General features: G+C 37.9%; 1 protein-coding gene across 1 annotated transcript in view; it reads left to right on the top strand.

Moving 5' to 3' along the window:
* Window positions 1–22,803, top strand: part of LOC100872306 (uncharacterized) — a 124,569-nt gene that overhangs the window by 65,689 nt on the left and 36,077 nt on the right. Inside the window, exon 2 of the mRNA XM_012490021.3 lies at window positions 18,756–18,961. Coding sequence (XP_012345475.2) covers window positions 18,756–18,961 — 206 coding nt within the window. The remainder of the gene's footprint in view (window positions 1–18,755; window positions 18,962–22,803) is intronic.

Consider the following 22,803-nt stretch of genomic DNA (forward strand, 5'->3'; position numbering starts at 1 on the left):
ATTGCGCAATTTCATAAAAACGAAGCCCTTTTTAGACGGCGATCGATCTTTATGATTGCATCGAGCGATAGGTTTCCTCGAATTATAGCGAAATGGTACGTTTTTAATCTCTTTACCGTAATTAAAAAAATCTTGAACCACAAAATTATTTTCACTTTACATTTTTTATAATACGATTAACAAAAAATACAATTACGCTTGTTAATTGTAATTTTGTTATACAATAATAATATTAATATTGTGGAAACAATTGATATTAATTGTTTGAAAAACGATTCTCGAACTGATCTCCATTCCAAGATCAACCGTTTTAAAATCAGAGGGAAATATAATAATCTCGTTCGCCGTGGCGTGACGTTGCATTTCCGTTGCTTCTCTCACCTGACACCAGCCGTCGTCCTCGCGGCTTAAAGAACGAGTTTCGAACGAAACGATTCCCGACATCGAAATCTCTTTCCCGGAACATCTCTTTCCTCGAATCCTTAAACAAACACGTCACGCCTCTCATCCCCCTTAAATAGACCATTCACGTTTCTTTCTCCTCTCTCGACGTTCGTATTCACGACTTAATTCAATTCTCTCGACAATGTTTCTCGACAATGACGAATCGATCGAGAGAAGTAAGAAAGATACATCGATACATCGCGATAACTTCCATTCTCTGTTTTTATCCTCATCCTTCTTGTCCATCCTCAACTTATCCCCAATAAATCTTTCGGTTCATTTAAATTATCCTCTCTTCGTTTCCTCTCTCGACCATTACACGTCGAGTTTCGAAAAGAGAGAGAGAGAGAGAGAATAAAAGAACAAACACTCTAAACACGATAAATAATATGTTTATTCAAAAAATATACAAAGAGACAAATACATATCCCGTGTGAAACTTATCAAAACTTATCAAAATATTTAAACGTCTCCCAAAAATCCCTCGGCTCGAAACATGGCTCAGAAAATTCTCGGCAATTTGAACCGCCACCCCCTCTCGCGAACAATGACGTAGCGGTGATAAAATTCTAAATACGAGCGTCGTCTTCTTAGTTTCCATCCGGGGCATTAAAGTTTCGCAAACGAATCCAGCCGAGGGCGGCAATTCCGAGTGCTCGCTAAAGCTAACTTCGTTTCCGGCATTGTGCTCTTGTCTTATTGTCGCCACCCTCTGTCTCAGCTTTGTTTAGGCAAAGCGAAACGCCAAACGACCCTCCTTGCTATATCGACTCGAAATATTCTTTCTTCAACGAAATTTTGATTGGAGGGAAGCTGTCGTAGTCGCGAGCCAAGTTTCTTCCTCTAACATGTACGTTCTTCTTCTTTTTCGTTCGTAATTAATCCACTTTTAAACCCGAAGTTACGTTTCGTTGTCGAAGAATAGGTCGAAACGTGGCGATACAAAATCCAAGCTGCTCGGGCGTGCACAATTGGAACACGGGTATTTGGCGGGGCGGCGGCACATGGCGCTGTGTCGGGGCTTCGTTTTAACCCGCCTGGGGAGAATTATTCAAGCCGGCGTGGCGGAACGAACGAGTTCCTGCTAACTTATTGTGAAACTTGCCGCGGGCCACGAAGAAATATAGTCCACGGCCGTGTAATATGCTTGAATTATTGACTCGTTGAAAACATTCGGAACATTCACGAACATCTTTCGAAACCGGTCTCTCTGTCTGATTTTTATACTTCAACATGAATCGTAATTAATCAGTATCGATTAATTAATGATAGTTTATTGCAGGGGGGTTTTGAATTTTTGGAAATTGGTAGGGGATCAAGTTAAAAGAAAACTCCTCAAAACTGACCTGAAAAAAAGATCTGAAAAATGGTGATTCACGCTCGGTGAGCAGGAAGAATCGGATCCTTTTCTTTTTTTCCCCTCTTCTTTTTCATTCCCATTCGTTATTTCACCACTTTCCAACGCGCAAACTATTATACTTAAAATCAACATAAAACCCTCGACCCACCACTCAATACCTTCGCTCTAATTTCGCTCGAATCAGGAAAAAAAAAGAAAAAAAAAAAAAAGAACTCCTAAAAAATCTTCCTTTAATAAAGAGCCAAGCAAATCTCACAAGTGCGGTATAATAAAATCTCCCTCGGCTCTGTTTGATATACCGAACGATCAAATTATCGCGGAATTGGGTCAAGAGCCAATAATAAAAAAAATACGTTCAAATAATGAAAATAAATAATTCGAAATTTCCGCTCACGAAACACGAATGGAGAGGGCACAACATTCTCAGACAGTTGGAATACGTAAGGAGCCTGGTGACTTAAAATCACGGCCTTATCATAAATTAGCAAGTCTCCCCCCCGGATTAAGCCCGATCGTTTCGTCGGTATGCATTTAAAGAAGGATAATCGAGGAGGACGTCTCCTCCACGCAAGAGGTGGTAGCGCACTCTAACGAGAAAACTTTCCCTCGATTCCCTTATTTTCCACGGCACGCGGCCCATCCACCACTCTTCGACTCGAATTAAATCCACGCCACTCTCCACCCTGTCGAAATCCTATTTCCTTCTTCTCCCCCTTCTCGGTGCACGGATAATGAACAATTCGCGGCTAGAATCTCCTAGAAGCTTTTTCCGAGAAGACTTGTTTCTCGTTATGCTGTTCTTTGGATTATTTTTTTCTTTTTACGAGAAAGAGAATCGAATTGAGAATTTGTTGAATACAGAAGCGAAGAGGGGTGACGCGAGTATTTTTAGATAGGGAGAAAAATGGAAAAATGAGCGCAACTGAGTACGAAATAAGAGAATAAAATAAGAGAGAATTAAATACTTTTCGCTGTCTAATAATAATAAGAAGAAGAAATATAATAAGATAATAGCAGAGAATTGGAAATAATCCGTCGATACGATAAATCTATATCGTAAAATGAAAGGCCTCGGAATTTCGATGGATCCGACGATTCTTCGAGGTGGAAAAATTGGAGATGGTGGGCGGCTGGAAGGCGAGAGATTCGTTTCCCGTGGTGGAGGATCGTTGGAGAAAAAGGAGCTAATCAGTCGGGGGCCCGGATCGAATTCGGGGCGTGATCTTCCCCGTGACACTTTGAGTGCACCCACTCTGGATAAAAAGTGGCTTCTCCGCGAGAGGGCGCGTGTCCAGGATCGCTCGAATTCCTCGAATTTTATTCTTTTAAATCGCTAAATAAAATTTTATAATCTCGAATATCTGAAACGTGAATATCAATGTCAAAGTGAAAATGAAAATGTAAAATTCAAATCTCAAGTCATCGAGCATCTTTTTTTCAAAAGTGAAGAGAAGATCTTTATGGAAACTTATTTGTCGGGGACATTGGAGAAGAATATTCAAAGTGAAAGTCGAGATTATCGAGCGAATGCATAGAAGATTTGGGTGATCGGGTTTGAATATCTCTACTTGGCTGGGTAAAGGCGGAGGAGGATGTGTGTGTGTGTGTGTGTGAGGATAAACGATTGTAGAAAATGTATGTGGCTTGGTCGAGTTGAGATCAAAGAGTTGAAAGCAAGGAATTGAAGGAGAACAATGAGAGTTCAGAGGGAATTGAGAGCGAGAGATTTCAATGGCAGGTTTAACAGGGCGTGTTTAATCCGACCAAATCGTTATCGTTATTATACAGTGTTATTAAACACTGTTATCATTGTTCTATTTGATACATTTGACGAGTCGAATCCTTCCTCTAGCACCATCTCCGACTAAACTAACTCCAAATCTCTTTCTCCCTATCTCCAAATTCCAAGTACTACTTTCTCTCTGCCTATTATATAATAGAAACCGCCTTTATCCCTTATAGATAAGCATACGTAATCAGCTGTCCAACGTTATTTTCAATTAAGGCTTACTTCACTACCCGAGTTCCAATTTCCATTTTCTCTTTCCTGTTTAATGTTCAATGTTTTATCATATCACCTGTGCAATGATAACTCTTCTATCTAGTTTTGTTACCGTCTCATTACTTCTTGTTTTCACACTTTCCAATTCCAGATACTAAATCGAAAAAAAATACCTTATCTCTCCAACTCCAACTCCACTATTTTCAATCCCCAAATTCTGGCAGAAAAATAAAAAAGGGGGGACCGAAGGAACCCCTAAAATAATCCTCTTAACTCATAAAAGCCCCATTAACTCGTTCCTAACTTTCCACGAAAGCCGGCCATCAACGGTCCACGTCGCAGAAGGAAGCGCTTCCAACCTTTTCCCCCCTTTCCCCTTGGAAACATCCCTCAACGCCTGGCTAACATCCCTCCTTTCTTTCTTCGCCCCAGTGGTGTAATCCACCGCCTCGAAGGTGTGAAACGATCCCCTCCCCCCTCGTGGCATTTGCAAGAAATGGCGCATGTCCAACCTTCCTCCCCCTCCTGCCAATACCAAGTACCTTGGAGAGGGTTACATCGTTGCAGCCGCGATATCGATTGTGAGGGGGCAAGAAGCCGTGACATGGGTAGGCTTGTGGACAGAGGAAACTTTGTCATCGATCTTGCCTCTCTGGGGGATAAATCGTGGATAAAGGCAATCGATTAGTTTTAATTTAATTTTCATGCGAATTTATTTTCCCTTTTGAAAACGTTCGTCGACTTACGCGTTTCGAAATTATTGTTGTTGGATTTGAAAATTAAAATTAAGTTATTTGACAGTTTTTGTCTCTTGGAATTGAACGATTGACCATTGAAAATTTCGAAACTTCAAATGGAATTAGAATTTTTCACCGCCGATCACTTCTCACGATCCATGGTTGAAATTGAGAGATTGTTTCTGAGGGCTGTAACTTCCAACGAGAGTTATATATAATTTGTAATAGGGGTAGGTCGTCTGGGGATCTGTGGAGTGTTTGGAATATGTTGCAAGGGGTTGGAATTTTGAGGGTGTATCAGGGAGTAGTTGATGATTGAGTTATTAATAAGCGATTGGTGAGGATGGAGAGGGCTCGAGGGTTTTGTTGAACGTGGATGTTCAATTTAGAGTGAAGAGATGGCTATTAGTAAATAGTTGTAGTCAGTTATTATGGGAATTATCTATGGTATAACAACTATTTTCTCTTACAACTAGTTTCAATTTTTCTATTTTTTAATTCTTGATTACTTCATTTTATTATTGATATTGATATTTATTAAACTTCACCTCTTTTGTGATTACACTTATTGCGTTCAATTACAAATAAATTCAATGTAAAATAAGAATAATTCAAATTAAAAATATTTTTTATCAAATTCGAATGTTAGAAACTATTCAATTACCATAATTTACAAAATCTTAATCGGAAAAAACTCGTCTCCTCCACCCTTAATCCGTCCCGATAATCCACTTCGCCTTTTTCTTTTCGTCTCTCACGCCCGGATATTCTTCCACGCTCGTCATTTCACTACGTAAGAAGCGTCATTTCTCAAAGTCAACGCCCTGAACGCTTCCTGCCACCCGCAAAATGGCGATCGAAAAATTCGAGCCTCGCCATATCTGGCTTTATATATATGCAACCTCTTTGTTCCAAAATCCTCCTTTTAACCTGATTAAACGCCGTTTATTGTCCCTGCGTGTAAATCGAGGGATGCAGCCCTTGATGATGCGGAAGGATTGGGTCTGGACGAAAGTTTAGCTTCAGAAATATGAAGAGAGGAAATATAATTAACTTGGAGACAATGACAATTTCGACAATTGATAAAACATCGATCGAATTGAGAGGACTCAAACTTGTTTTCATTCATTTATTTATTTTTGCGAACATAAATACAGTGTTTTTAATAGTAAAATTAATATCGATCTTCGAATACACTTTGTGATCACACAACTTTGACTTTTTATTGTGTACTTAGTAATAAGATTGTGATAAAAGATTAATTTAATATTCTTTGACGATTTTATCATATTGAAATGCACGAATATGTGGAAAATTTTCTCGTTGGGGCAAAAATACCGGATGAATTTTAGAAAAATTGAAGTTCGAGGTAAATTTCGTTCGTGTATTTTTCCAGATATAAACTTTCGTAACTTATCAAATTGCATATTTCTGTTTATGACACGAATGGGTGAGTGGATACGTAAATTGCTTGATTAATATAACTTCAAGCGTTTACACGTCATTATACGCTTGCATACTGAAAAGAAATATGCATAAAATTTTGTTCGACTAAAAATGATTATAATTCAACAACGAATAAATTTCAAATCTATAAGCATCCTGTATATAAATTTTATCTCTTTCTATCGCCTTATCTATTTCAATTAATTCATTTACCTCGTTCGCTAATCACTGAATAAGATAAATTTTCACCAACCGTCAGGATCTATTAGCAAAATAATCTCGTTCATTTTATTACTGTGCGGATGTCGATAACGGTGGATGGATGCATCGTTAATCTTCTGTGTTTCGTTAGGTTCACAGTTTGATGAAATGGTGAGCAACGGGTGATTTATCGCCCCTCGTGGCGCGGGAGAAAGTGGCGGCCGGCTTTTTCTTAGCCGATGAGCCAGCACGGTGACGTTCCACCGGTGGCTAATGGAACGTGATTTAAGACGAGTAGGAGGGGTGAGGGTTACTTGGAGTGTTACTTTTAATGGGTATCGTTGAATATGCCCCGTCGAACGAAGCATCGGATCTATTTATCGAGATCCTCGACGAACTTCGAAGTGTTTGGCCGGTCAAGTGCTTCGGCTTGTAGATCTTTTATCTTCGAGCAGTTTATCGGAGAAAATATCGCGGGATATTTGAACGAAGTTTAAAGGGTTTGAGGAATTTATGGGGGAAACCTTGAAAAACTTCTTCTCGTCCCTCTAAAATATTTTCACAGTGCGGTTTCGAAATTTCCAACTTTCCCAAATTGTACTACAAAGATTCGAGATGCAATGAATTCGTTTCATTGGATGAAAAATGGTCGATGATACGCCATATTTGAATGTATCTAATCTTTCCATTTTATAAAAGTTCTTCGAGTTCAAGTTTTCTTCTTCCAAAAAAAAAAAACAAATCAAAAAATTGTTCTCATCATATTTTCGCCGAGACTGGATTTCGAAAAGGAAGGAAGAAAGACGAGGCAAGAAGAGGGAAAAGAGGAATCACTTATGTTGCAAACAGAGTTGAGCCCAACCCCCTTGCCCGTCCCCTCTCAGCCATCCGCGAATGGGAAATTCAATTTACCTCCAACCTCCTCCAGCTTTCTTATTTGATCGTGCGCAAATACAAAACCTGGAGCGAGCCTCGCTCTTGCATTTTTCAAAATCAACCCCCGCACGCGGAATTGGAAACACGGCGGAGGAACCGAAAACACCACCTTCCAGAGATGTAACGAATTTGCACCGTGGAAATGGATCCCCTCGAGTTGCATCCTCGAGGATAAGAGTTGGATTTTTCGAGGGGTTGAAGCGGAGAACAGGATCGACTTAATTGTTTTCTCGATTCGCAAGGGCCGGTTTCGAAGGGATTTTCAAGGGATGTTGAAGATGTGCGTTCGTTTGAGGAAGGGCTTGATTGCGTGAAAACGGTATCGATCGGTGGAAATTGATTCGACACGTGATATCTCGGCACTCGTGGGATCGTTATCGAGGGGTTAATACCTCTTTAAAGACTTCTCTCTCGATTTTTCGATCTTGTTTCTTGAAATTTTGAAAATTGAATTTGAAAAGTTGAGAGAATCGAGAATCGGGATTTTCGTTTGCCTGCCTTTTATCGTTCCACGAAAATTTGAAGATCACGATTTATGAAAATGTATTATTACATTGGGGTTGAAATATTATAAATTTTTTTCCCTCGGTTCTTAACAATTTGTTGAAAAAAATTCTCGAGAATCTTTCTCGAGAGAAAAGTTTAAATTTCTTAAAGATTTTCTACGCCTCTTGCTAAAGGTAGAAAAAGCGTAATTTCCACGAGATTAACTATTTAACAATCTTATAACTATCCGTTGGCGATTTAGCGTGAAGTTCAAGTTACCGCGAACGCGTCTAAATTCAGATTTTGCTGAGAACCGTGGCGGGAACCGTGTACCGACACCAGAGTCGTGCGAGTAATTAGAAACGCGTAATTAAGACCAGCTTAAGGCGATATCGCGCCTCGCGGTTACGAAATTTCCCTCCACGGGATTATACAGTTGAAACTGTGAAAACATAAAGGATGGAGGAACGAAACTGTGCTCGTTGTGCATCGCCTATACTTAAAACGATCATTGTAAACGCGCGTTTATCTCCTCGAGGAGAACGTTTTATCGAAAATAGGCAGAATTTTATCATTTTCGATATTATCTTCTGCGTTATCTTCAATTACTTTTATAAATAAGAAATCTAGTAACAGTGTTAATTCAACGCAAATTTCGTTCGTAGCTTAAAATAAACGAATTTCGCAACATTTCTATTCACTTTGATACATCTGATCAATCTTTTACGGTGTGGTAAATTATTCGATAAATAAAAATAAAGAGAGCAAGAATCTCAAAATTTGCTACTCTCGAAATCGAGAACCTGATATCTTGGAAATGATATCCAAAGAGGAAACATACAAAAAGAAATATATATGGGAATTCCCTTGTCGTTGTTCCATTCTTCTTCGAGGGAAAAGTGAGGTTAGGTAAAATATTAAAAACGAAACGAGGAATTAACTTCCTCGTAAAAGTTTCTCGAGGGTTTAATTACGCAACGTTGAAGTTGCCCCTCCCCCTGGAAGATTTTCGAGCAGTTGGAATGAGAAGAAGTTTCGAAGATGGAAAAGGCGGCGATGTGGACGAGGCTTTGTGAAACGCGCGCGGGAATAATGGCGGCGAGGCAGCGTTGCGAAAAAGAGATGCATCGCCTTAAAAAGTATCGCGATTATTTTCGGGGTATCTTGGGAAACGTGGACGTGCTCGTGATAAGAGATGATAGAAATGGCGCAAGATACCGCGACAAGACTCTAGAGAAGAGAGACAGGGATAGAGAAAAGGAGAGAGGGAGAGAGATTTGATGGCATCGTGGAGGAAGAACACTTTCATCGATAAAAATACTTCCTTGCCGAAAAATTGATACATTTTTGAGATAAAGGAACAAGTTGATGTAAACAATTTTTTAGACGATATACGCGTAGGTATTTTTTTTTTGTCGAATAATTAGCAATAATTTAAATAATTTTTAAGAAAATTAGAAAATGGAAAAATACTCTTTTATATTATTGTTATTATTAATGGTACAAGTACATATTTGATCCATTATTAAAAAAGAGACGTATACAGTTTGCAATTTCAAAATTATAATAAAAATTAATAATTATAAAAGATTGGAAATAAAATATTTAAGAGGATATCATATATCGATGACCACTTTCTTCTTTTCCGAAACAAAGTTGAACGATAATTGCGTTTTAAGCGACAGGAGAAGAAGACGACATCGTGGTGATGAGTACAATGGCGACAAGAAACAATTCTCTTATATTCTCCTAAAAGATAAAAGGGGAAAAAGACGATCGTGAAATCGAGAAATCGCGCGTTACGAATGTCGTAGAATTAAGATACGTATCCAACGTTGAGTCATTTGGAAACGCGGCTTTATGCACGCACGGCTTTTACGGCATTTTTACACGGCCCGATAAAGGAATAACGACCAGCCTGGAAAATGTACACGTGATGCACGTAACGGGAAGCGAAAGGGCGATTTCCCGTGAAAAAGTAGATAAAAAACGCGAAATAAACGCGGAATAAATAAAATGTATAAAATATATTTTTAAATGGAAATCCAAATAAACGAAAGTTTCGAATATCGTTTTATTCGCATAATCGAGAAAAATCGATATTCTCGTCGATATTTCATCGTCGATCCCCTGTGCTGAAATATTTGTATATTTGTATCTGATAAAACTGTGTTTATACAAATCTAGTGGAGGACAAATTCGTGTATCACTTTTCCACTATAATTTATCAATTGACAGTTTATTGGACGAATTGTAAATTACCGTAGATTCTTCTTTTAAAAAAAGAATTTTAAAATGAAATTATGAAATAATTAAACTTATTTTTCAAACTATTTTTATCTGCACAATAGAATTTCATCTATGCAAACAACGTTCAAACAAAATTCATACAATAGATTATCCTATAGCTGCCTTCAACTTTTCCTCCAAACAGTCAGAATTCTCCAGATAATTTAATCCTAGTGAATTCTATCGTGCATCAACTCACTACCACGTCACTTCTCCCTTATCAAACTTGTTCACAACAAATGAATTCCACTTCATATTCAACCTATATAAAATTCACATTCTCTTTTTCTTCTTCTTCTCGCGCGAGTTCTCCTTGACGTCACGCATTAAATAAATAAAAGGTAGAGGATCTGGAAGAATTCAAGGAGGCCCAAATGCTGGGAAAAACAAAGAAGATTTGGTTACGGGGGGTCAAATTGGCCGGGTAGATTTAATATAGGAGGAAAGCGACATTCAGATGAGCTGCGATGATAAGCCCTCGGCTCCCTCCGACAAAGAGGGCCGATCTCCCTTTGCCCTGTATAAGAGTTTAATGAATTTCACGGGGCATTCCGCCCCATCCCCTGGATAAGTTGTCAAAGAAAAATCCTCGATCGGCCGAACAAAAGAATAATTTTTTACTAGGGGATGAAAGTTTTCTCGCCTCTCGTCGGAAGGATACCGAATTCCTCCCCTCGACGATGCTGGAAAGAATCCTCGCCTTGTTAAAGGCGAGCATCCTCTCCCCACAGGGAGGAGGAAGTTCCGCCACGCGTCCGTTCGAACAATCGGATACTTTTCAGATTAAATGAAATTTTCCAATCGGTGGCGCGAAAAAAACTCCCTCCCCTTCCCCTCCCCCGCCGCGAGAAGGAGTTTCATCAATTCTTTTCCGCTCCCTCGATTCGGGATTGGAAACGAGAACCTTATCGATATCTCGTCTCTGTATCCGGGATATTCCTTTTAGAGGAAGTTTTTGATTTTCGTATCAGTTTTTCTTTCTTCTTCCTGCCCAAGTTCTTGCCAAGTGACGTATGTTGAACTGAAACATCAATGGTTTTTATAATTCATTTAATATATTTGTATTATTTAAAAGAAATTACAAATTTGTATTAACAATTACACCAATATTTTATAAATTTGATAATTTAATAAAAGGAAATAAACAGATTTATTTAATTACAGAAATTGTTAATTATTTATTAATTGTTGTTAACTTCTTTCTATCCTCGTACATAAAACAAGAGAAAAATAATTGTCTGCTCGCATTTAGAAAATAATACGGAAAACTTTCGTCGATGTAAATAAGGAATTTTCAATCGGAACGACAGAGACAGAGAAGATCAGGACGACGATTTCGTTGCTTGGGTTTAAGGAAGAGGGCAAATTTACAAGGGTAATCCCCGCCACCTGCGGATAGTTTTGCACCGAAATTCCACTCGTAATCGGAGGTGGCTTAGCTCGCGTAACAAATTTCCGCTCGGGCGCCGATCGGGGAGATCCTTAAGGCGCGTTACACGATCGGTTCCGACCTGATAACTTCGCAGTTTACATTCGCCTCCGTTATCGCGGCCACGAGCGCGCCCCCTCTCCACCCCTGAATACGTGTGCACGCGTTTACATATTCGTGGTCGCGGACGAGATTGGAGGTGTCGCGAGGATTCGAGTTCGAGACGTGCAAAGAGCATTTTATTTTGTTAAATTAAAAAGAATAATTTGCGAAGAATTTGTAAAGAGGGTGCGCTTTTGTGAAAATCGAAAACAGAAAATTGTTCTTCTTCTGTTGGAATGAATTTTTTTTTTTATATATTGGTATACAATTAAATGTTAGGAGAGATGATTCTTGTATCTTTTATTTTTTGATCTGACTTAATCTGGGAAATAGAATCATCCATTTAGGTATTAATTGAATAGAATATTAAAAAAATATATTTTTATCCAATCCACTTTATTTTACACCACTCGATAAAGAGTATCATTCACATTAGTTATTAATTCGAAAGAACCATCAAAATACGTTTAAACAACATTTTCGAAAATTCAACCTACAAAATCCTTTTCCAAAATTGCCAACAAATTTTTGATATTGATTTTCAATTTATAACAACGAGTCATCCATTTAGATATGAATAAATAGAATATTAAAAAAATATATTTTTATCTAATCCACTTTATCCATTCGATAAAGAATGTCATCCACATGAAAAGAACCATCTGGTTAAATAGAAAAATACGCTTAAATCAGAATTTTTCGTACGCTAATTTTTCCAAAAAAAAAAAAAAGAAAAAAAAAACCAAAAACCTTATCGCCACCCTCCAACCACTCGGCTCCCCCGGAAAAAGGATCGATTTCCCGCGAATTTTTAACGCACGCGTAAACTCGTTCAATCAAGGCCACGTCACCGAGCAACGTTCAATCATTCACAGTTTCCAGCGCCCAAGAGATTCGTAAAACGAGATTGCGGGGCGACGATAAAATTCTCGGGCGAGCTAATACCGGGCTGATTACGATATTACGCGGAGCGGCGCGGCGCTGTAATTATATCGCTGTATTTAGACTCGCAACACAGCCCCTTCTCACAGGCTCGATTTGTCTGATTACGCGCGAATGAGCGTGCGAGCTAATGCGTTTATCGGGTGCACACGTTTTGCACACGGAGCGAAGCTCTCGAAAAGCGAGCCAGCTTCGCGATTGAGTAATCCGCGGGGGGCGCGGGAAATTCGAAATTCGTGAGATGTGATTCGTGATAGTTTGAGAAATTGATTTGATTTGGCGTTGATTCGAGTCGATGACGTGTTGAAAGTACGAATATTAGAGAATTGAGGGAAATATTTACGTCGTGTTTGTTGTGAATTCGTACATTTGCCTTGGAAGATATTGAAACAATAGAATTCGAAGTGAAATAAGTTTTCGAACAGGAGGACAATTCAATATGTGCATAATAGGTTATAATGATTTTAATCGTAGAACGTGTATATCCATTAACAAACTTCTTACTTCAAACTCGCTTACTTTAAATCCTCTTATATTCCGTTTTTTAAAAAAGAAATTTCATAAAAAAGTTGGTGAGAGCTTGGAGAATGAAAAAAATCCTCTTAGAAAATTGCATAGAATAGTAAGTAATATAAAATGAGAAAGTGCAACAGATGTGTGAATTATATAGAGATAAAACGCGTAAATGTTGTTGGAACATTTCATAGAAAAGTGGTGAAAATTGTTATGAAACTTTGTTTCTCAACTAACAACGTTAGTATAGTAATCTGCTTACCATTTATGGTAATGTAGTAACAGATTAACAGACGTAATTGTATTTTCGAGGCGGTAGAAATAAGTTTTAAGAAACACACGATTCAAGGAGTTAAAAAATTATTTAAAAAATACGATTAACATGTTAATAATAATAATTTTTTTTAATAGTTAAACAAATTTAATTTATCCGTTTGAAGATAAATTTAGAGAACATATGCATTAATAACGATATGCGTGTTACAGATATAAATAGTTGAAAACAAAAAGTTCATAAGGAAGTTCTTGGCTCAGTAACAAGAGTTAACGCTTCCCACCCGACGGACCCGAGTTCAATACTCCCATCAGGCAATTTAGGTTTTTCTTCACGATTTTTATGGTTTACAAAATATTCTTCTTTCCTCCTTTCTTTCTCCATCTCGTAACTTTTAAAATTAATATTTAAATTCGACTCCGCTCTGATTTACAATTAAATATATTTTTCATATTGAATAAAAGATTATATTGACTAATTTTCCAAATCGCTTTAATCCTAGAAAACGTATAAGCAAAAAGAAACATACTTCTTGTGTCATAGAAAAGTGATACAAAATATATAAATTTGATATATGAGAAGAATTATACAAAGAAAAAAACCATTGAAACGTGAAATTAATTTCGAGAAAATAGGAAAGGCAATAAGTATATTTACTTTATTTTCTACTAGCATTGGTAGAGTTTTAGATATTATACAACAGAAAGAGGAGAGGGGGGGATATGGACGACAAGAAATAAATGCGCGCAATATGGTAGGATGAATCTTTGCAAATATGACATCCAAATTTGGACAACTAATTGTGTGTAATTTGCACCGAAACTCGAATCCTGAACCCGTATTAATTGGACTATGTTATGCACATATATATATATATATAAAACAGAGGGAGAAAATTTCTGAATTATGTTAATGGAGGATGCATCTGAATTTCTCTCACAACGTTTTGAAAAATGGATTTACCTTTCAAACTAATTATTAAAATCTTCCTTATTCGAATACCAATATTGTTTGGATCTAAAAAAATCAATATGAAATATACGTATAATGTGTATATTGCATAACAGAATAAGCAGCAAAATTCGTGATTATTATTATACGAAAAGTATATCTTTATTTAAAATGAATTCAGAAAGTAAACAAAATCACGAAAAGAAAGAAGTATAAGTTTGCATTCCAATTCCATTCCAACTTCATTTATGAAATCCGTCAATCTAATTTTCTAACAACTCTCGACCCTACAAATTAACCCTACGTTACACTATAACGCGGTTTTGTCGAAAACCAATATCGGCCCACTTACGATTTATCCATATTCATTAGCGGTTCATACCAACGGGGCTGCCTACCAATCAACGCCGATAATTATCCGCGTAATTAGGCCGAGACCGGTTCAAACACGGCCCATTTCCACGGACCATCCTGTATTTCGCTTAGATATTCCCAGAAATTGAAGCGATATCCCATTTATTTTTTCACGAGTACGGAAATTATGCGATCCACGAACGTATCATAATCATCGGCCAAATGTTCGTTTCTCGCGCGAATTGGAATCGCGCCTTTCGATTTAACGATACCACTCGGTCGAAAGGGAGAGCAAAATGAAAAGTTGGGGCGTCGTGTGTTTGGCCATTCGATTCGTATTTACCAATTTTGACGATCGATGAATCCTCTTTGCGATTGTTAATCACTCGTGAGGGAGATGGAAAATATTTGTCGATGATAAAACGAGGAAAGGAGCGAAACTTTCGACGCGAAACAGATATCGGTTAATCGAATGAAAATCGAAATTCTCGTGCGTGGACAGCCAATTAATCGGAGTCGAGGAAAAAATCGCCGTTGTAAGCTTTTGCTGACCGTGTTCCACTGTTTCGTTTCAAACGATTAACAATATCGATATATCCGGGATTTAATGCACCGCGAAAATTCTCTACGCGTGCAACTTCGCCCCTCTTTCATTTTATCCCGATCTTAGGCAAATAAATTGCAAATTTGCTGAGTTAATCGGACGAGATTTCTTGATTACGCTTAAACTTGTTTATTTTGACCGATAATATTCCATTTATTCGACGATACGATACTTTTATAATTAAATTTTATTATTCTGATAATTTGAAAATGTTCATTAATCGCGAAAAGAAGAATTTATTCATTCACATATCTTTTAATCGTGAAACAACGAAGCGAATTCCTTTTGTCCATCGAATTCGTCGAATCCCCGTTGCATGAATTATAACACAGAAATTCTGTCTAATTATCATTACCTGACAAATAATTTAATAAAATCGATCTCTTCGATACCGATCAATTCCAATATAATCAATTCGCTCTTAATTACCATCAAACGAAAAAAAAAAAAAAAAACAAAAATTTTACATTTTTCTTCACGATGCACGGGAATGTCCACCTCTCCCCGCGCTCCAAATCGCCAATTATCCCGTGCAAATAGGCGAAAAGCAAACGTGCATCACGATTTTCATCGTGAGTTAACCAGATTCCAGCCGAAATTCCAAAACTGACGGGCTAATTTGTACGCGATACGCGATTCCCGATCGATCGAATGCCCGGAATATCTCGATCGTCAAACCTGTGGGGACCACGTCATCCTCTCCCTTAGACGCGTCAATTCGAATCCCAAACGGCGCAGAGGACGCGTTGTCGGTGTCTGTGAAAAGCGCAAGTTCTTCTTTCTCATCCCTCCTCCCCTCTTTATTAGAATATTCTCGCGTTGATTAGACGATCGGCACGAGTATTGGTCGAAATTTTGGCGGAAAGTTATCGCTTGAATTCGAGACGTTGAAAAATTCTAAGAATTTCGCGTGGTTTTAATTCAAGTAGGATATTACGAGGCGAGTAGTATTAATGATAAATAGTGATTGCGATGTTTTATTATTCTAACGTAAATTTATCCTCTTTGATCTTCTATTGCATAATATTGGAAATAATATTGAAAATATTGAAAGGAAAACGAATCTTCTAATTCTATAACATAATCAGAGTATTATAAAGTAATGGAATATTTTTAAATTTCTGAAAGGATACCCAGTTATCCCCGTATCTTGAGGATCCATTTTCGATCGAATTCTAGAATTTCGTTTTTCTCACAGTCGAATGTTTATCCAGCCAACTTTATTCTGAACTGCGCTATTAAAAAACTCTTTATCTTTATCAGAAGCACGAGTCAAAAGTTGGAATTAAAAGGGAAAAAAACCTAGCAACAATGCGACGAAAAGTGAGCAACAAAAGACAATGCGTTTCAAGGGTGGATTAAGGGGTGAACACGAGGAAGAGGATGATACCTGGGTATCGAGTTATTGTTCCGTAGGTGCACGCTGGGATTGGCAATATCGTACGGCTCGTATCCCGGAGAAGAAGGAAACGTTGGAACTGGATTCCCCCGGGAACTTATTCATCCCTGAATAAGTCGGGACTCGTGTGTATCGGCACGCCGTGTATTCCATATCTATGGAAGCTCACACTCTCCTCCCTTAACAATCCCTGGATTTGACGATTTTTCGTGAATTAAAAGGCTACGAAATTTAAAGGCCACTTTTTCCAATCTCCTGGAAATCGACTTGTTTTTTAACCAATTTGCATTCGCGTGTTGTTCTCGTTCCTGTCGTTTCAAATTATGGATATAATATATAAATATATATATATATTACTTTTATTTTTATTCTGATTCGATACATTCGAGATTGGAGAAATGATAATTCTTCGTACATAAAGTTGTCGCGTCCAATGAACGAAACGTGTATTATTCGAAAAAAAAATATTAATTTGCAACGAATATACAATTCAGAGATATAACACATTTTAACAAATTTTTTCCTCTTCCTCTTGTATTTGGATAAAACAAGTAATTATATAAATCTTATCCAAGAATCTTTCTCTTATTTCCTTGTCACTGGTCAAAATTTCGGTATTTAAATTCCCATCCATCTCAGTTCTATCATACCCTCGCTTCCAACCAATTTTTCACAAACCCGCGAACGAGACGACAATTAAACTCTCGACGTCCACGGCGTCCCATTGTGGATCCATCGCACCTTTCGCTTTCGAAGAGAGAGCTCGCTGGAGGTCGGGTCGGATCCTTCATTTGCCGAATGCAATGGAAGAAAAAAAAAAGAGAAACAAGGCTCGCGAAATGGAACATCTGCGACTCTCTGGATCGATATTAGAGGAGGAAAAGAAAGACAGAAATCAATTTCTAACAAAACAATTTCGTGCTCGGTGTCGGTTCATCCGCATCGAGGACAAAGGATTCCGCGTTGTTTCGGGCCGTCTTTCATTCCGCATCGAGGAAGAATTGATGAAATTAGAGGGTGGACGCGAATACAGTTGTTGAACTTTGGCCGGAAATCGAATAACGGCCGGGATGGAAGCGTGCCTACGTTTAAAATGTTTCCTTTCTATGACGGTGTATCCGCGGGATTGAGTTTCGTTTGCGATCGATGGAACGGAATTTATTGTTGTTCGGCGTGTTTCAGAATTGGAAAATAATTTTTCTTCGAAAACTAAGCCCGCGTGTGCCTGGTTTCACCTCGGGATCGAGTTTTCCAATGGAATAAGAGAAAAGGAGGAAAAAAAGAGGATTATTGAGAGGAGAGATAATTAGGTTGTTTTTTCGAGAGATGATTAAAATTGTTGCTCTTCGTTTATCGAATGAATACTTCTAATGATGATCGAATCATCTTTTTGGAATATCACGTGATCGTAAAAGTTCGAAAGAAAATTCTGTCCCGAAAAATTGTATTTTTTTTTTTTTTTGGCCGAGGGAAACGGAGGAAGAATGAGAAGCGTGAAGAGGCTTAGGCTTTATAAGGGTTGCTTATCCGTTTAAAGAGATACTCGACGATTTAAACGGAGTTTGCTACGTGATTAGCAGCGGAAACGGGTTTTAATTGCACGTTCTAACATTTTCACCGGGAATATCTCTCAAGTAGAATAACAAACAACCTATTTAAAGCTTTTCTTTTTTTCATTCAATTTGATGAATATCACTCGGAACTACTTCAGAAATTCAGATAATAATTATAACGTGCCTCTTCAACATGATGCATGCAATTAATACAAGTGTTATTATTAACCGTGTCACAAATTGGCCTTTTAAAACTGAGAGAGTTAAAAAAAAAAAAGGAATACACTATTAATCTCTCTCGTCTGATCCAACTGATAGCGCAAAAAAAAAAAAAAAAAAAAAGAAAAACTATTATTATCGATTCGATAAAAATTCACGAGAATGCAAGAATTGTAAAAGCATTTGTCAAGTCTTTCTTTCTCTCCTTTTTTTTTTCTCCTCCCCATCGAAATAAAATTTTTATTAAAATCGTTGATCCACGAAACGATCCGTGACATTTTTCAGAAAGAAATATACACACGTATCTGCAACATTTATACACGCATGATGCAAATAAAAATAGGATTATATTTCACAGTGCGGTTCCTGTTACCGATCCTGTTATAAAATTTATACGAGTCACTGTTCCGCGATTCGATCGCATTTTTTTTTTATTTTCATTCTTTATATATACATATGTGTGTGTGTCTGTGTGTGTATATATATAAAATCGTTGGGAATTGTTCGATTACAGGCGCGACGGGGTTGAAGGATTTGACGATCAACGTGCCAGCGGTTGTGCGATCGGGCGACACAGTGACACTCTCCTGCCATTACGATCTCGAAGGATTGCCATTGTACACGATACAATGGTTCCTCGAAGACACGGAATTTTATCGATACCTGTCCGGCACGGATCCGCCCTACACCATATTCGAGGTCGATGGAATACACGTGAACGTGAGTATTTCACGATATTTTATCCGATTTGGGAATAATTGCTAGAACAGAGTTGCTCGAATAATTTAATTCCAAACCAATTATTCTCTATTCATAAAAAGAGAAGAAATAATTATTTCCTCCTCCTCGAGTTTTTTGGAAGAATCTCGAGCATGCACGATAATATTTATATATATATATATGTATGTATATAAATTAATAATAGATAAATGATTAATAAAAAAAATATTTCCCGTAACGATTTCTATCGATCGATATCGGTTCGATTATGGAAATTCGAATGAGAATGGAGGGCACGATTTAAATTAAATCGACTCGCGTGTACGAAGCTGCGAAGGCAGGAGGATTGAACGGCGAGGCAGACTCGCGCAATATGTTTCTGCAAAATTTCTCCCCCTGAAACGTTGTTAATTACGCCGGGAACAGTGTCTTCCCGGGGGGTGGGGCGGGGCCCCGAAAACGCTTGTTGCGCCGCCTAAACGCGCGCAATTAAACTTCGCCTCTCTTAACGAGCACTTCAATAAAAGTTTATGACGGGAAATCTCATTAAGTTCCGTTCGTTAGATTCTCGCGTTGGTCCACTTTGGGCGGGGCGGGGCGGGGGAATGAAAATCCATCCGCCGATTTTAATCCCCATATTTTAAAAGCTGCCTCTTGCGACAGTGTATCGACCCGATGGATCAATGGAAAAAGTTGATGATTTACTTTTAGGAAGATTGATTTTGAAGGGTGTGAAGAATTTAAGAATGATAAATTATTATTATTATTATTATTATTATTATTATTATTATTATTATTCGATGCGTTAATATTACTCGTTAAATTAAATTATCGTGAATAATAATATGCCAACGTTATTTGAATGTAATTTGTTTTCTCTGTGCGAAGAACGAAAATAATAAATTGGAAGGGTTGCGTGATCGATCAATATGTCGTGTGTATATGATAATTCTCTTAAATTATAACAAAGAAATATTGTACGCAGTGCAATTGTAAGAGGATCGAAACTGTTCGACATTTCTGTCCGAGTTTGTTTTTCAACACGCCCCAAAAAAGTGAAGGGAAGCAAGCGTGATATCACGTCACAACGCTCGATGCAACGCGCTATTGGTTAGAAAAAAGGCACGAATTGCGTTTCACGATATATATATATATATAAAAAATGAGTAAACGGGAAATAAATGGAAAATAATGGAGTTGAGACGGGTCAAAGGACATAACTCCATTAAACCCGAATGAAATTACGATGTACTACTACGAGGTTTCTCCACGAACCTTTCTCCACTCTCTTTCCATAAACTTTCCATCTTCAACAATTTCCGAAATAAAAAAATAAATAAATAAATAAAGCAACGTATCATTTGTAAACCTGCGAAATATTCGCCCATAAATAGAAAAACCCGCTTTAAAGAAGAGAAAGAGAGAGAGAAAAGAAAGTGATTCGAACAACCCCCATGATAAAAAAGCCCAGGAATTCGATAAAAATTCGCCAGAGTGGTTACACCCCCTTTTAACCGTGCATCGAGGAATATATATATATATCTCTCTCTCTCTCTTAACCGAGAAAAAAAGGGTGTCCCTTCGTTCGGTTGATAAATTTCCAAGAGACGACGTCCATTTATCAGTCCCGTCCTGCATTTCGAAAGAGTGCGAAGATAAGAAGCCTCCCCTCTTGTCTCGATTTCCTATTTCACCTTCTTCCATTATTATCCTCAACTGCACTCGATATCGAGCCCCTCTTTACTAACTTTCCAAATTTCCCCCTCCCAAACAACACTGGTGGGTCGAAGGAATGTCGAACGAGTGAGGACTTGAACTTTTGACAGGGGGAATGCGTGAATTTTCGTCGGCCGCGGTTGGTTCTCTGCGTTTCTAGGGATATATTATATAGGGATATTTCGAGACGTCGTTTTCAACGAGAGGGATAAGGTTCTCGATAGGAAATTTGGGAGTGAAATTTTGGAGATTGAATATTTTATCGCCTCCCTCGGTCGGCTATGCAATAGTATTGTCGATCAATATTTATGAATGGTCGTTATTAATTTCACGATGATATGGATGAAGTGTGTGTGTGTGTGTGTGTGTGTGTATGTGTTTTAATTTATTCCCCCCCGAAGTTTTTGTTTTTCGTCGGGCTGTGAAATAATACAACGGGTTTTTCGAACATCTTCTTATCGTTTTTAGTCTTTTTAATATTGTTTATCAGATATATCAGGCAATAATGGATTGTTTTAAGAAATTGGTGAGTCAGATTACGGCATTGTTGTACAAAATAAAATCGATCGATTTTCGCAAATTTCTAAACCTTATTCCAAATACGTCATCATCTTCGAATTCAGAATAAAATTTCTCGTAAAATCAATTCTTTCATTGTGTACGAATGAAAAATTTTGGAATCCAACCCCTATTAGGAAACAATGAATACTCTCCTTAAATATATTTTATTCCTCAATCGTAAGATAAAAAAAAAAAAACTTGTAGAAAAGATTGCGGGAATCGGCAATAGAATTGGTGGAGAATTTGCAAAATTGAGAGGGGCGATAAACAAAATAAATAGCCGGGGAGGGCCGAGTATGGGCGCATTCAAGCCTCGTTTAGATTCTATTTTCGCGCCGCTATTTCCGCTTGAAAAGATCCGCGGATCTAGAGGCATGGCCACACGTTCTCCAAACATAGTATCGCTGGCCAAAATCCGATCGAACGATTTTCGAGCCAATAAACAGGCAAACGGCTCGTGTTTCGGCTTTATTTACCCTCAAGGCCTTCGTGGGTTAAAAAAAAAAATATAGAAGAAAAAAAACGACAAAAGTGGCCGAATAAAAGGATTTTTCTTTTTCTCTAATGGAAAAATTAAACATTTTCGTTCGATCGCCATTGTCTCGTATTAAAATTGTCAAAGACGAGGGGGAAACGGAGCTTAAATGGGATATCACTTTATTCTTATTATTTTATTATTATCCGAATCGAGAAATTCTATTCAATTTTTTTGGCTGTGCAGAGGATAAAACGTGGAGAAACGTATCGATCCTCCAAGGAAAACTTTGCGCGGATGTGATTTGGATTTTAGGTTCGAAAAATTCTTTCGAGGAGAGGGAACTTTTTTGGAATAAATTGGGTTGCCGACTATTTGCCAATGATGGCGAATGGATGCTGACGAGATAGGAGGGCCTCGAAACCGAATCAATTTCGAGACGTTGGAAAACAAATTTTTCATTCTCCTCCCGATATCTCGAGGATTGCCGATATGGATCTTTAATGAAATTTGCGGATCGACTTCCGGCAGAATGGGGCTGAGAAATGAGAATTTTTATCGGGCGGTGCGCCATTTTGTTGAGTTGACAATAACTCGGACGGCGAGAATTCGATTTCTATCTCTGAATTTAATTATCGAATTTAACGTACTGTATTTTTTTTTAACTCTTGTGATTTATTATATTTAATTGTTTCGAGCGAAAGAATCCTCGAACTTTTTTCCACTCATTGATCGTTATTATTTTTCTAAATTTCTAAATTTAATGAATGGTAGGATACAAATTTTCATATCTCTTTCTTATTTCACGTCAACCGAGAACGCGACATCTCTGTGATAAAATCGTTGTGAAACGAAACCTGATTTATCCTTCGAACACGGCAAACAAATGGCGAGAGATCGGCTCGCGACAAGAATTCATAGAGGCGGCGCTCGTATGTATATAACCCAAAGGGGATCGGAGAATGGGTGGAAAAACAAGGTGGCGTATCGAGGACGCGACAAGTCGTTCGTAAATCTCCAAAACGATTGGATGGTCGTCGTGTGTGATGTAAAAATAATATATAAAATAGATCTAATATTCAAACAGCGT

Source organism: Apis florea, unplaced genomic scaffold (assembly GCF_048593485.1).
Source record: "Apis florea isolate Af1SG1 unplaced genomic scaffold, ASM4859348v1 contig_2272_pilon, whole genome shotgun sequence".
NCBI classification, from domain to species: Eukaryota; Metazoa; Arthropoda; class Insecta; order Hymenoptera; family Apidae; genus Apis; species Apis florea.